Source organism: Buteo buteo, chromosome 3 (assembly GCF_964188355.1).
Source record: "Buteo buteo chromosome 3, bButBut1.hap1.1, whole genome shotgun sequence".
NCBI lineage: Eukaryota > Metazoa > Chordata > Aves > Accipitriformes > Accipitridae > Buteo > Buteo buteo.
This window is the reverse complement of record NC_134173.1, coordinates 27,456,555-27,471,096: the sequence shown is the minus strand read 5'-3', so window position 1 is coordinate 27,471,096 and position 14,542 is coordinate 27,456,555. Positions and strand designations below refer to the sequence as shown.

The following is a 14,542-nucleotide window of genomic DNA, read 5'->3' as shown; positions in this document are numbered from 1 at the left end:
CTTCTCTCCCAGGTAAGATGGTGGTGCTTTCCAGTATAGACTGTGCACTGAAGCAGGCAATTCTTGAACATCAGCCACTACACTATTACTGACTGGATTGAAACTGACTGGAATGTCAATATATTCATCCACTGCCTCCAAGCGCCAGTTCCTCATGTCCACAAACTAATGGAAATACATAAAGGAAACAAAAGCTTGTCTCATCCTTTATTAAACTTTACCAGCACCAAGTAATGAGGAGAAATTGTTTACCCTCTATAATTCCCTTAGCATGAAATTCAACCCCTTCAGAGCCACCCTAAAGTCTTTGCACAATGGATGTTGCAAGGACCTCAAAAGAGAGCATAAGTGGGACAGATGTGCCAAAGCTACTTGGGATGTGGGCATTTGGTTTGTCACCTGCAAACTGAATTCTATCTTCAATCACATGAAGACACAACTCTTCTGGAGTTGACTAGGAATTGTCTACACAAACCCAAGGATATAGTTTGGAGGTGCTTTTTTAAGTCTGTTCCAAAACCAAACCAAGGACACGAATGTAAAATAAAGAGTGCAGACCTGTTGTGACAGGTTAACTGGGAGGGAGGGGGCATGGCAGGATATTTTGGAGAGGCAGACAATGTAGCCTAATACTCTGGCTCTTTAATGCACATTTTATGTTCATGGCTGTTGTTTCATGAAAGACCATACATCCTGTTATTTATCATTATGCTGGGGGAAAGAAAGCATAATGCATATGTACCAGAACAGTTCTGTGGTGTGTTGCCCTTGGCTGGGCAGAGCAATAAAACAAAAAGATAGACATGTTTTCAAAAACAGTCTTTGGTGAGGACAAGTAATCACCAGAGCAAATTTTCCTAAAGCAAATGGAAGCTTGCTACTGACTTCACTGAGGCCAGATTTTCACCCTTTGCTTGTAAACAGTGAAGTGCCACAATCCAGATTGCATCTAGTCTATGTCTAAGACTAAACTAAACTCCTCATCCATCATTCTAGGACTCTGCTTCTCTCTTTTCTTTCTCTTGCATTGTTTCAGGCAGTTGCCTTTTTTTCAATCTTCAGCCATCTTACCATTCATTTATGCTACTAAAAATCTATCTTCTCCTTCTCTCACACTTGATGTTCTGTCTTTTTTTACAGGGAGGGAAAAAAGACAATTTTTACAATATCTGTAGAATCTGTCACACACTTCTTAGGTCTCAAAATCCATCTATGATATAGACATGTAAAATGACACATCTGCTTATCAAAGCATCTTGAAGGAGACCATTGACTTTAATGATGAACTAGTGTCTGAAGATAAAGCAATAGAAGGCCAGCTCAACTTCAGTCCAACTAGTGATTTGTAAACAAACAGGTGAAAAGGGCCATTTCTGCTGAAAGGCACTTTCAGACTACACTTAAATCTTAACAAGGCTGCACTAAATCTGCACTATTGCTTGCAGAATATTTCTCATTCTTAGAAACTAATAAAATGTATTTTTTATTTTGGAAGAAATCTGGCATTTCCTTAATGGAATAAATGTAGGTTCACGATACCAAAGAAAAAAACTATTGGATACACCTTGGTTCTGCGACGAGTTGTGCTGCGACAGTTGCTGGTTGCCCCAAAACAAAAGCAAGAGGTGCATCCCCTGGGATTAGAAGGGTCCAGATAAAAGGATCCTGGTCGGCAAGTATCACATTCTGCACCTTCAACATTCTCCTGTTAAGGCATAGTTGAAAGAAATCTCAGCGCCTTCCTTTTGGTTTTGGTGAGGCCCCCAAAACCTCCTGCACATAAAACAAATCCTTCTGAAAGAATATTTACTTAAATGTATGGAAATGTGAACGAAAATGTGTGATTATCTGGATACACATATTCCAAATGCAAATAAAAGTGACTTCTTGGAGACTATCTTAGTTACAAGCTGTCTTTCTAGTTTATAAAGTGAACCACTGAGTAATAAATATTAGTCAGAGACAGCTGGTAACTTCCTTGCCAAAACCCTCCTGCTGGCTTTTCCAAACCTACAATATAAAAGGTCACTTGTGAAAGTTCACATTTATCACATTTAATTATGCAGATCAGAACAAAAGAAGATTTCCTGGATATAATGATGTGGTGAAATGTCAACTGACATAATATGGCTAAAAAAAGCGTGGGACCTGGTTAACATCCAAAAGCCAAGATACAGCTGCATAAAGTAGATCTGTGCAGGGTACAGACTGCTTCAGTGAATCCACGGACAACTACTCTGAAGCTCTGTAACATCCTTCAAAGCCTAAGACTGCCTGAACAACTGACAAACATTGAACTCATTAAAAAATGGCATTTAACTGCTACCATGATAATCTGTGCACATACTGCAAGGTGTGATGGTTTTGTACAGCTGCATTTAATTTTTACTGAAAACTTTATGATAAACTCACTTCATTCACCCCGTTAAATACAAAATAGTCACTGATGTGCAAACGATGCTTGTGAATGCAGAAGTAATTTGATTTATCTGACCTTGCAGAGACAAATTCCTGTCTGGGGATCGCAAACATCTGGTTCTGTTCCATCTCTGCTACAGTTACACGGCATGCAGTTTGGGAAACCGTAAGTACCAGGAGCACACTGATCACACCGCCGTCCTTTTATTCCTGGTTTGCATCTTTATCAGCAAACAAACACAGAGGAGGGAGTCAACAGGGGAGGCAGGAATGCAGCGAGGAAGGGAAAATTAAAACAAAAAGCAGGTAGATCTTTGAAGTGATTGCATGGCTATGACACAACTTTATGATTTCCACCGAGAAACAGCAGCAGGTTAGTATTGTTCTCAGATTTGAATGGTGAGACGTTCTAAATGGTCATGGAACTGATCAGGAATGGATTTGCTTTTGAAGGAGATAAATGCTCACAACAGAATTAGAGTTCTGCAGCTATTCAGTGCTTGCAGTGCAGAACTACTCTCTATACACCAAGGTGTGAAACATGGATGTTGCACACAGGCAAGCAGAGCTGGAAGAAGATGTGGAGGATGTGTCTGGGCATTACTCAAGGCACTCACCTGCTAGCAAAAAGGTGGAGAATCCCAGGCATATGAATAATTACGGAGATTTTAATCTGCCACAAGGCTTGAGTTAGTTTACAACTGTTCACAAAGGATAAAATCCACTTTGTGCATAGTGAAGGCTGAATGCCTTGAATTTGTTTAGGTGAAGTACAGCAGATGCAAAAACCAACACCAGGCTATGAACAAGGCTTGAGATAAGAGAGAACATCTTTCCAGGGCAGCAGCTACTTCATCCTACCTTTACAACAAACTTGCACAGTCCAATAAAACTAGTGAAAATGTAGGTCTGATGATCCCTCTTCCTCCTGTCTGTGCTGGTAAAATGTCTGTACCTGCCCAAAGCAGGTTTCAAGAGAGTAAGGATCCATTGATAAAGAGTGTCTGCCACCACCACCATCCACATCTCTACATTTTAGTTGTAATAGGATAATTTTTAAAAGTCTCAGCAAGTTGGTGGAGTCTCTTTTGGCTCTCAGCACCAAATTCATACGTGCATTAACACTATGAATTTAGTGGAAATAAACAGTTACAGTAAGTGGACAAGGTAGACTGCACTTCATGTTAATATATGAAAGCAATTACTCAATTCACGAAACAATGGGCAAGGTTCTCAGAGTCTCTCTGAATGCATTAACCCAATGCACAGATAACTGGAGCTGGATGGAGACTTTGAACCTCATGTAATCCACAGAAGGAAAAGTATTAATCAGAATGTAGTAGTGAGCTATATACTTGAGCAATCACTCCAAAAGTATTTGCTAAATGTCAAATTTTGCTGTCATTTTTTTGATATTTCCAATTAGGCTGCACATGAAAAATATCACCATTATAATCAGGCAATACAGCTTTTCACTGAAATGGAAAAATGTAACTATTTCTGCAAAAATTATCATCAATTTTAGTCAAGTAGAAATGTGCTAAGCCCTTTTTATTTTTGCATAGTATTTATTTTGATTTTATTTTGTATTGTATGGGGAAAATGAAAGCAGAGACTAATCAGATTGAGAGTGCATCAGGACATACGGAATATGCTACACTTTAACCCTGAACATCAGCTTCTAAATATGAAAACACACTCCTGTTTTGCTCTTGGGATAAGACAATTATTCACTTCATATGGAAAGGAAAGACTTAGGAAAAGAATTTAAATTCAGGAAATAATATGAGCATTCTCTGAAAATTAGTGCTCTCTATCATATTTACAGGCAGAGCAGGAAGGACAAAATTCTCTTTGTTAGGACCCTAAAGTAGCCAAACCAATCAAACTGAATTAATCCTGGCCTTACACAACCTACTGGCTATCAAGTATTTGTACTCGCTATTTAAGGACTCGATCTCCCCAAGGATATAATAGAAATGTTCAACTATACTGATATGACAGCATCTGAATTTAAGATCATTCTCTATGGTTGTGGCTGTATGCTATACCTATTTTAGAGGATGTAAGTAAGAGAAAACTGAAGAATTTATTCTCATCTCAGCATGCTGACTTACAGAAAAATAAGCATATGTCATACAGAAGGCATAATTTTAAGGGCAATTATCACCTACGGCTCCAACTGAACCATATTTTCCATACACACAACACCTATCATCAAAGTTTCTCAAAATTCATTGCAAACATTCAAGCTTTACAGTACTTAAAAACATCATTAGACTTAAATCCAGACATCAGCCTGTAGAAGGTCAACTGCAAAGTTTTAAGAATTTGGGAAATAATGTACACCATTACAAATGATGTACATGCCCAGAAGTCAGGAGCTCTGACCTGCAGTCTGCTACTAACTGACATTGGATAAGTCATATGAGCTGGACAGAGATTTGGTGACTTACCATGAGTGACATGGCAAGTCACTGGCAAACAGAATGCAAGTCCAGGAATCTCAAATCCCACCATTAGCTACCTACATAAAAAACAAGTTTCCACACTGCAGGTGTCCCTGAAACAGCTGAGTCACCACTAATGCCAAGCACTGTTTAAACCCTTATTCACCATCATCAAAGTTTCCCACATCTCCTCCAAACACCTGAAAAGAATGGTGAAGCAAACCACTTGTGCATTGTTTATAATGCACCTAACCCAAACTTACTTGCATTGCCCATTGGTTTTTTCACATTCTGGGCTTGCCACATTAACGACTCCTCTTTCTGAACAGTTGCAGCTCTCACAGCCAGCAAGAGGGTGATAGCTGAAGTAATGCTTCTGGCACACTTCACATTTTGGTTTCACAGTTCGTGGAGGGCAAATGCATTTACCAGTCACATCGTCACAAAGACGCTGCCCACAGTTGCATACTAGGTTGAAGAAAATGTTCCACAAATCAATCACATCTCAACTTACAATGATCAACTCCTATTGAGCTTGCATACAAAACAAACACGCACAACCTTTATGTATAAAGGACATGATCCTTTTCTCTCTTTCACTAATTTTAAGCTCAGGGTCATGGAAACCAACTATGTGACTGTAATAGTAGTTTCAAAGCGTAGTTTTAGTGCCTGGCTCTTTTCCACAAATTGGTTGCTTAACTTCACTACAGGCATTATTAATCACTTCCCCAAACTGCCAAGGATTAAGTGACAAAGTTTTGGTGTTAAGGGCACCACTTATATGAAGCAACATTTATAAACATCGAACATAATACCTGGGAAGGCAGCTGAGGACTGTTGGTATAATCTATAAAACTGTTGATGTAATTAAGGAGAACATCAGAATATGAGAAATTAAGAATGCTATGTCTCTGATTATCTATGGAAAATCTTGAAGGTGTAAACTGGGATACAACAGTAATAACTTGGAAATGATTTAGCAGTCAGCACAGAAAAATCCATTTGACTGAAAGAGTGGCAATATGAATTTTAACCAGTTTAACTGTAAGCCTAATATGCCTGATCAGACAACACATGCAAAGGCACACTTCATCGTGAACTACGTGTGCTTTAAAGGAATGCGGTTACTTCTGCCTTAAACCGAAAGTTATGCTATGCTAAATCTGAGGTGGCTCAACTAGCTTCTAATAGGATCATGCCCTACAAAGAAAAGTGAGGCTGCGGTACCTATGCAGTAATTAATGAGAATTAAATAAAAGGTCGGGCCAGGTGCTGAACAAGTCCAAGCATGTACTTACACTTGCAGAATGGGAATCCATAGTAGCCACTTCGGCATCGGCTGCACTGACGACCGATGACATTAGGTCTGCAAATACACTGTCCTCCCAGGGGGCTGCAAGTAGGGCTTGTGGCACCTGCGCTATGGCAATTACATGGCAGGGCTCCGTTGTTGTAGAAAGCCACTAGTGACCTTACAGAGTCCTTACAGAAGGCTGATGATCCTTCTGGGCTATTTAAATTGAAATATAAATCATGTAAGTACTGGCACTTGGGAATTGTTATTAGCGTGCTTTGCAGCGGTTCAGTAAATTAGGGTCCTGTCTTTCAAACAGTTCTTTGACATAAGGATGGCATCAGTACACATGCAAGGATGTACTTTAATTAAGTTAGTGGTGAATGGCTTTGAACAGGCAGGTAAGAGATTTTTTTCAAAGAAAGTGCGTATATTAGTCATATCAGTTCAGACATGCCAAGCAAAATACCAAATACCAAAGATGGAAATACCAAAGACAGAAAGATGACACAGATTTTCCTCTTTTGTATTGTGAGCAATAAAGCTCTACCTTTACAATTCATTTACAATAGAAAGTCATGGAAAAATGACTCACGGAAATTTAATGGGCCAGCATAAGCCATTAAAAGCATTGTAATGTAGCATAATGATGGGGACTTTATACATATGTCTTTAATACAGAGTAAAAGTAATATTAATTCCCAGCTTCTTGTCGACATTCAGTTTTTTAGAAAGTGATGCTTACTCAATATAAAAACTGTTTCGTCCACATTGGCTGATAAAATCAAATGACTTGTCCACTGTCTTTTTGTCAAGAATTTTGTAACTGTAGGTGTCTGCTGGAACAACTAAGACATTTTCCTTGAAACAACAAGAAAGCTAAATTGTACATTTCAGAGAAAAGCAAAAGACACAAGCCAAGGTATTCTTATATTTAAATGTTGCTTCATTATGGGTTCTGGATTTTCTAAAAATCTGTAACATTTTAACTGAAAGAAAATAGGAAAATATACCTATCTTCCCCCCAGGGTTTTGATGCTATAAGCAGTGTATAGTATCTTAAAAATTTAAAATAAAACAGAAGCAGTGCACAAGATCCTAAAAATGTGAAACACAACATTAAAGGATAAATTCTTTCTTTTTGGCTTTCATCTTTGCATCTATCTCTAAATGAATGGTGAAACTGAGGGTAACATTTCCAAGTACATTCATGTAATAAACATACCAGAACTAGCATTCTTTCATCAGGTATCATCACTGTAACAGAGACCTCAGGTTCAGAAATGTCAAGCTCAATTCTGTTTTCTGCAATCACCTGATCCCGACAGCCAGAGGTATGAGGGCAGAATGAAGCATTGAAGGAACCTAGAAGAAAAAACATAATTCCAAAATATGGTCCATGTGCCAACATGCTGAGAAAGGAAATTAGATCAAATTCAGATGCTTACCTGACCACACATGTCCTGCATCCACACGCACTTGCACGGGGAACACCGGGTGTGCGAGCTGATAAAAATGTACCACAAATACGTATCTGCCCAAGCGGGGCACTCTGCCACTCAAGGTAATCTGGTTCTGCAGAAACAAGAACAGCTCTGATAGTATATTTGTTTCATGAAAAATTCTTGCGTTTATGAGCTCTGCTCTGTGCCACCTACCTGCAATGAAAGAGAGGGAGTTTAGCATCTCTCAGCAAGTAAACTATCTTCAAAGAATATAGCATTATAACTGCATGCTCCTATCTGTTTGCACGCCAAGCACATCCAACAAAGTTTTCAAAATATGAGATACCTGTAATGGTGTCAAGGTGACTCTGTTAACTGAGTCAGAAGGTAAAGGGGCACTCAGTGGATCAGTGAGTATATTTCTCCGTACTTCGGAAATTTTCCCATCCTTGAATGCATCCAATACCAAAGCTGCTGGTGGAGTTTCGTACACTGAGGGAATGCATGTTGCACTAAAGACAGAATTATAGTAATTACTCTTGGGGCCATGAGAATTTCTTAAGCATCATAAAAGAAAAAGCAGTTGACTCACAGAACTCAATATATTACACTGTATTACAATTAATAATGCAATAGTAATCCCTGTTACTGTTTGGATTCTATGTAAATGATCAGAAAGTAAATGAAAACAAGAGGTATGGTTTTAACTCACAAAGGGGAAAATGTGCATCAACTGATTTTATTCACTCAAAATTTCCATAACCTGAACAGTTTCAATGGAAAGAGTTTGCTAAGGAAGATTAAACCTAAGGGAATCAAGAGTGTTAAAATTTTAAATAAATTTTAGTTAATCCAGTTAGTTACATTCACCAGAATCTGTACTAATATTGAATTCTCAGTTCTACAAATATTTACATGGGTGTATCCTTTAAACATGCAAGTTTTCCCACTGAAGTCAATGGGACTACTTAAGTACTTAGAAAGTTAAGTATACACTCAAATATTTGTAGAATTTGAGCCAAAATAAATAACAGTGCTCCTTGAAAGCATCCTTATTCATGCACTGCTGTGTTCAACTATTTCTTCCTTGGTATATTTAATTCTGAAAAACTTGATTGAGAGAAGTATTTTCCAAGATTGCAGGAGAAAATGTTTTGGGGGGTTTCCTGCTAGTCTTTGTTCACTTCTTGTAAGTACTCAACAGATAATGATTAATCTTTGCTCAAGACAGGCCCAGAACTGAAATGGCAAGTATGTTTCAGGGCAAGGATTGAGATGTGTTTGCCAGGCCTGTGTGGGAAATCACATGCAGCATCCGTTTATAATACTGTTAAACTGAGCCAAGACTCTGCATCTTTCAACTTGGTGAACACTAAACACTTTCAGGAAAGCAAGAATGCTACCAGATAATGGTCTTAATAACAGAACATAAACATACAGTAAACTATGCAAACGTAACAAGAGATTAAAAAAACAACCAACACAAAACGAAAGTAAAAGGTACAAATTTCTACATTAGCTTTACTTTAAACCATGATTTTCTCCCAGCCTCTTTCCCCTATTTTACTCAGAATATGGGAATTTTCAATGCAAAATATGAAAATGGGAATTTTTCAATGCAAAATGCAAAATACCTTTGGTCCAAGGACAAGTACCTTCAGTCTTAGAAAGCTGCTCTCAATTGTTACACTCCGAGCAGGAGAATTAAAGCTGCAATTCAATGTGATGCATGCTTGGATGCCAAGTACAGTCACATGCTTTTATCCAATTTACTATCCAGATTTTTCTGCTTTCTATTTCAATTCAACCATTTATATTAGAAGCTACCGTCTGGAAAACTGTTAGACCTAGTCACCAACTCTTTCTGCCTCTGAAGTCTTGCAAATGACATTTACTTTTACTCTGAGGCCCTTGCCATTGCCAGATCAGTAGGAAGCAAGCCTGAGGAGTAGCATCACGAGGGACATCCTGGGGAGTGCAACAGGAACTGAAAAGTGGGGCTCCCTAATTTGGAAGCTGCAGTGATAGTTCCTCTATGGCCCAATGAATAAAGCATATGGAAAGGGGAAGAGTTTCAACAGGACAGAGAAAGTGCTCTGCAGAACCCAAACCTGACCACTTGGGAAGTGAAAGTTCAGGTTCAGATCTTCGCAGGACGAGCTGTCAACCTGGGTCAACCAAGCTGTACTCGAGCGCTCTAATTACTGGTCCTATACAAGTATAATGGAGGAGAAGGATCACCTGGTGTTGCTGAGCAGGGTGAATGCTGAGGGCACACCTACCATAGGGGCCCCATGATGAAATGGACAAGGGAATGGCTTGTTTGTGAAGCAGGGGTTTACACATTGAGTATTTTGATGCTGCCAAGTTGAGCTGGTGGATTTGTGTCTGAAAGCGCAGTCACATCCCCTACCTAATGATAAATTCAAGCCATTTTGGAACAGTAAAAGCAGTAACATTCAGAACGAAACTCCAGATGAAGCAGTAAGCATTTCAGGCCACTGAAGCAGCAATGTTTCTCCAGCTTGGACACCTATCATACCGGATGACATGTCAAAGATGCATGTTTTCTAATGCATCAGCACCCAGTAGCTCAGATGGGCCAGGAAGAAGCTAGTATTAAGAAAATCCTGCACAAAGACTGCCTAGATTAACACTAGCTTTTTTAGAAATACTAGTTTGCAAAAATGGCCTACAAATCACCTGTGAGTCACTAAGCAAAGGTTCATTCAAAAGAATTAAAATCCTATTTAGTCTGCCTTTCAAGGTCTTCTTCAGAAAATATGAAGGATAAAACCAAGCAAGTTACCTTCCATCACGGGTACTCCTGTAAGCAGCTATGCACTGTACTTTAGGATCCACATATTCAGGAGAAAATTCTTCAGCTGATATAATACAAACCTTGTGCTGAAAAAGAAGCACAAGGCACAATTAACAATTAATATTGTAAATAACAGGGCCAGGCCAGAACGGGAAGGATGAAGCCTAATTTTAGCATGGGGAGACCTAAGCCCAAAGCCATGTTCTGTCATGGACTTCCCACAAGATTTTGGATCTCCTTACCTGCCTGCAACTGAATGCCTCAGTGTCGAATAGCATTTTTCTGTCCTTCTCAGGGGAATGTTGGCTGTTCAGATGTTAAATAAATTAAAACATAAGTGTATGTATGGCAATGGGAATGACAGAAGTCCAGCTCGTGGGGTCAGAAGCTAGGCAAGGAGCATGCAGAAGTGGGAGGGAAAAGCCCTCACCTGTGGTGTTAGAGACTTTTGGACACTGGGGGAATTCCTAGACCTTCTGAAATGCAAGCATGAACACTTGCTTGCACAAAGTCTGTAGGAGTGAGTTTCAGTGACACCAGGATTATTCGCAGTAGATTCAGAACTCATTTTAAAAGCCAATGAGACCGCATATGATTTTTTATTTTTTTTTTAACTAAAACTAGACACGAGCAAATGAAGCTGTGGTAGTCCTGCTATAGTCGTGGTGGTAAGAACACAAGGGAAAGCTTATGGGTAGATACAACAGTTTGCACTAATAAAAAAATATTACCTGCACTTACAAAATACCTAAGCGCAGTTTACAAAACTTGTGCATGAACTCCTTGAAAAGGAGATAAAAATGCCTGATAAGCAGTAAGATAACTAGCATCATGTATTAATATGAACAAAAATTGCACAGGGAGAATTCATTAATGTGCAAAGTGATTCAGTTTAGAAGCAGGTCCTAAGGGAGCTCAGCTTGTGTTTTAGCAGTAGCACACAGGGTCTAGAAACCCTTTATAAGCTAGAAGGCAGAGTGCTAGAGAAGTCCCTCTTCCTGGGCAGCAAACATTGTGCCTGCCCTGCATGTAATGACCCACAGGGCTCCAGCCCATTGCAGCAGAACGAGGGTAGACTCTGAAGCTTTGAACTGCACTTTGTGAGTGGCTAAAAAGTTAGTGTGAAACACGGTCTGGGTTTAGACAGCTTGTATGCATCAGTGTGAGATAAAGACTATCAGGTTGTAAGAGCCTCTCTTGAAAGCTGACCTCAAGAACCCCATTTCCCCTTTATTCAGACCAGATTTCTGAACTCCAGCTTTGGGGATGGTTCCCCTTTGCCTCTCTGGTCTACATGACAGGGGGTCACACAAGGGTCTTTCGTTAACTCCAAAGCTGCTGCCATTGACTCCATGATTAGTGTCCATATACCAGAAGCTCTTCTTTTCGCCCTTCTTCCAATCTTTTGCTAAGTGCAGTTTTTATATTTAACATGGGGATATATTTCCTGTATCTCAGGAGAATATTGAAATTTATCTTGCAGCAAGTTATCCAGAAAATGAAAACTAGAATTTAGAAATAAAAATACAGAGATTTTTAGCACAAGAGACTTCCACATGTGGAGATACAGATTAATAATATCAACGTCTTTTGGATATGGATCTTGTTAGCACAGCAATTGCTGCAGGGAGCTAACAGACAATTTAAATGGTATTTGTTCACACTGAACACTGCCTCATGAAATGAAGAAAGCATGTATCAGTTGTTAATTCTAACAGTTCCCGAAACTACTCTATGTTTATAGCTGGGTTTCAACTCTAGATTTTAACCAACCGTGTAACTCATCTTGTGTTTCTAAAATGGAAAACAGAAACAGCATAGAAGAAAATTCAGTGTCCAGAAAAATGTATTCCTGGTGTGGCCAAAAGAGGGCAGTAAATGCTTTTTAGTCAAAGTATTTAAAAGTTGCATGATTAATTAATGCATTTATTACCTGAAATGAACACATTTATTAGTTAAATTTTGTAAAAGACCCAGGAAACTCCCACATGGGTTTTGAGGATTTTAAAAAAGTGAAAGATAAGGAAAAAAAATAATGATGAAGTAAAGAAGATACCAGAAGATTTTTCATTTAAAGTTTACATGCAGAAGAGAAATGGGAACTGAAATAAAGCACAAGAGAGTTGGAAAAACCCTCGCCAAGAAAGGCGAATTTCTGTTTATCTTTGAAACTGATCAAGTTTGCCTTGGTATTCTCTGAGTATATATAAAAAAACATCTTCAAGCATCTAATATACATCATTTCAAACATTACCATACAGCACGTGAACATAGGGAGAAAAGTATCTCTCTTTACCCACTCAGGGAACAAGTATTGAAAAATGGAAAACAAAAACTTACCAGAAGAAAATTACTTGATGATGCCTTAAGATCTATCTTTGTATCTGCTAGAAGGTCATAGACAGCAACGCGATTCCTATCGTCAACTACAACGCTGCGACAAAGGAAACTGAGACAGAAAGCAGGATTAAAAATGAGCCTGCTGGCATTGCTGGGTTGTTTAGGCTACTGCCTAGCTCAGCTGCCTAGCTTTTGGCTAGCCTCACCACTGGTGCCTAGCCGTCCTGCTGGATTGTAACAAGTGCCTTTGGCCACTGGTGAAGGTGCAGTATCCTCACCAGTGAGGCAAAGGATGTACCTACCACGTACAAAACACCGCTTGTCCTTTGTGGGCTGACCTACCCAGAGCCCAAACCTCCAGAGCTCAGCTCAGATCTCCATTTGAGCTACTGCTTTAAGCAGGATGTGAACAGACAGATACACATACGTGCCATCTGCAGAGGTTTCCAAGCTGTGTAAGATGGCATGTAACTAATATTCTGTGCCTGGGCCATAGTCCTTGAGGGGCCAGCACGCACCAGCTGCTGCTTTCCACTACTGCCACGCGCCGTTGATGGTGTGGATCAGCAGCTCTCACCCACACAACGGCAGCTGGGCACACCTTGATTTTAGGAAGCTATTCTGTACACTGAGATACTCCTCAATACAAGTGAAAAAAGGTAGGTTTGCTGCTTACTGGCTACCATCAATTGGCTGCGCATCTTTGGTAAAGACAAACACATACTAAGGAGAGTCTTGCTAAAGCCTTTGAACTCTGCCTTGTTCAGGGAGCATGACCCCTGCAACTTGCCAAAAGTAACAAAAGTTTCCTTTTGCTAAAGAGAAGTCATATAAGGCTCTAATTTCTTTTCTTTCTCTGCACTCCTGCTCAGCTAGGCCAGCCAGCATGCTGTGGGTGAGAAGCTGTAATCACCATACAATTGCTTCTCTATTTCTCCTCTATGAATTGGAGAATGTGGAAGTTTCACTCTTGTTTAGAGCACAGCTCACAAATAAGGTCAGCTCAGGGCTAAGGACTTTTAAGACCAGAGAAATATAGGTCCCTTATTGGTGATTCGCTGGAAGCTTGCAATGTTTTATTCTCTTACAATGTTTTATTGGGAATAATCAAGCTCATAGAGCTGTAAGAACGCCTGGCACAATGTCTTCCTGATTCTACAAGTCACTCTTATCTGCATGTACCACTATGTAATTTCTTGATCTATTTTTTAAGAGAAGAGACTTTTAGCTTCCTGCTTAGGAAAGATGACACAGCAACTTACTTGCAATTTGACCATTAGCTTCATGCAGAATGGCTGCATAAGGGATTTACTGCATTACTACATTAAAGTAGCAAGGACTTTCTTTGTATTTTCATTAGCAAGTTCTTAATCTATCATATGAACAAACAAGTATGTTCAAAATTAGCCCATAAAATGTGTTTGGGGAAAAAAAAAAAGCAATAAAGTGGAAGATTTATAGCAAGTAGTTTGGGGCTCAAAGTGTTACATAACAGGCTAAAATAAGAGCTTTCCCCAGCAATAACCTGACAAGGTCACTGCTCCACACAGCTCTGCTCTGTATCAGAAACATGCTGATGAAAATGATTTTTCTTGCTGGGCAATTTCATCCTGCATATTGCTAAGCCTCCAATCTGCCAAACTCTAGGCTCACAGGAAAAAGGGATGCATGTCTGTAGTCCCCTGGCACTGGGTAGGCTCTGCCAGGGGCACAAACATCTGCAGGATCACAACCCTTACTTGAGTCATAAGCTGAAATGCTTAAGTGTTAA

The 14,542-nt window shown here is 39.5% G+C and overlaps 1 protein-coding gene across 5 annotated transcripts in view; it reads right to left on the bottom strand.

Annotated features, from left to right (window-relative positions):
- LAMA3 (laminin subunit alpha 3) overlaps positions 1 to 14,542 on the bottom strand; it is a 121,282-nt gene that overhangs the window by 48,090 nt on the left and 58,650 nt on the right. For all 5 annotated transcript variants that reach the window (XR_012649775.1, XM_075023146.1, XM_075023147.1 and 2 more), the window contains 11 exons: positions 12,772 to 12,880; positions 10,420 to 10,517; positions 7,957 to 8,122; positions 7,614 to 7,740; positions 7,391 to 7,530; positions 6,911 to 7,026; positions 6,170 to 6,381; positions 5,132 to 5,336; positions 2,495 to 2,639; positions 1,565 to 1,705; positions 1 to 165 (listed from right to left, as the gene is read on the bottom strand). Coding sequence is in view for 4 of the 5 variants with exons in the window: in XM_075023146.1 (XP_074879247.1) it covers positions 1 to 165; positions 1,565 to 1,705; positions 2,495 to 2,639; positions 5,132 to 5,336; positions 6,170 to 6,381; positions 6,911 to 7,026; positions 7,391 to 7,530; positions 7,614 to 7,740; positions 7,957 to 8,122; positions 10,420 to 10,517; positions 12,772 to 12,880 (1,624 nt within the window). In the remaining variant the exon portion in view is untranslated. The remainder of the gene's footprint in view (positions 166 to 1,564; positions 1,706 to 2,494; positions 2,640 to 5,131; positions 5,337 to 6,169; positions 6,382 to 6,910; positions 7,027 to 7,390; positions 7,531 to 7,613; positions 7,741 to 7,956; positions 8,123 to 10,419; positions 10,518 to 12,771; positions 12,881 to 14,542) is intronic.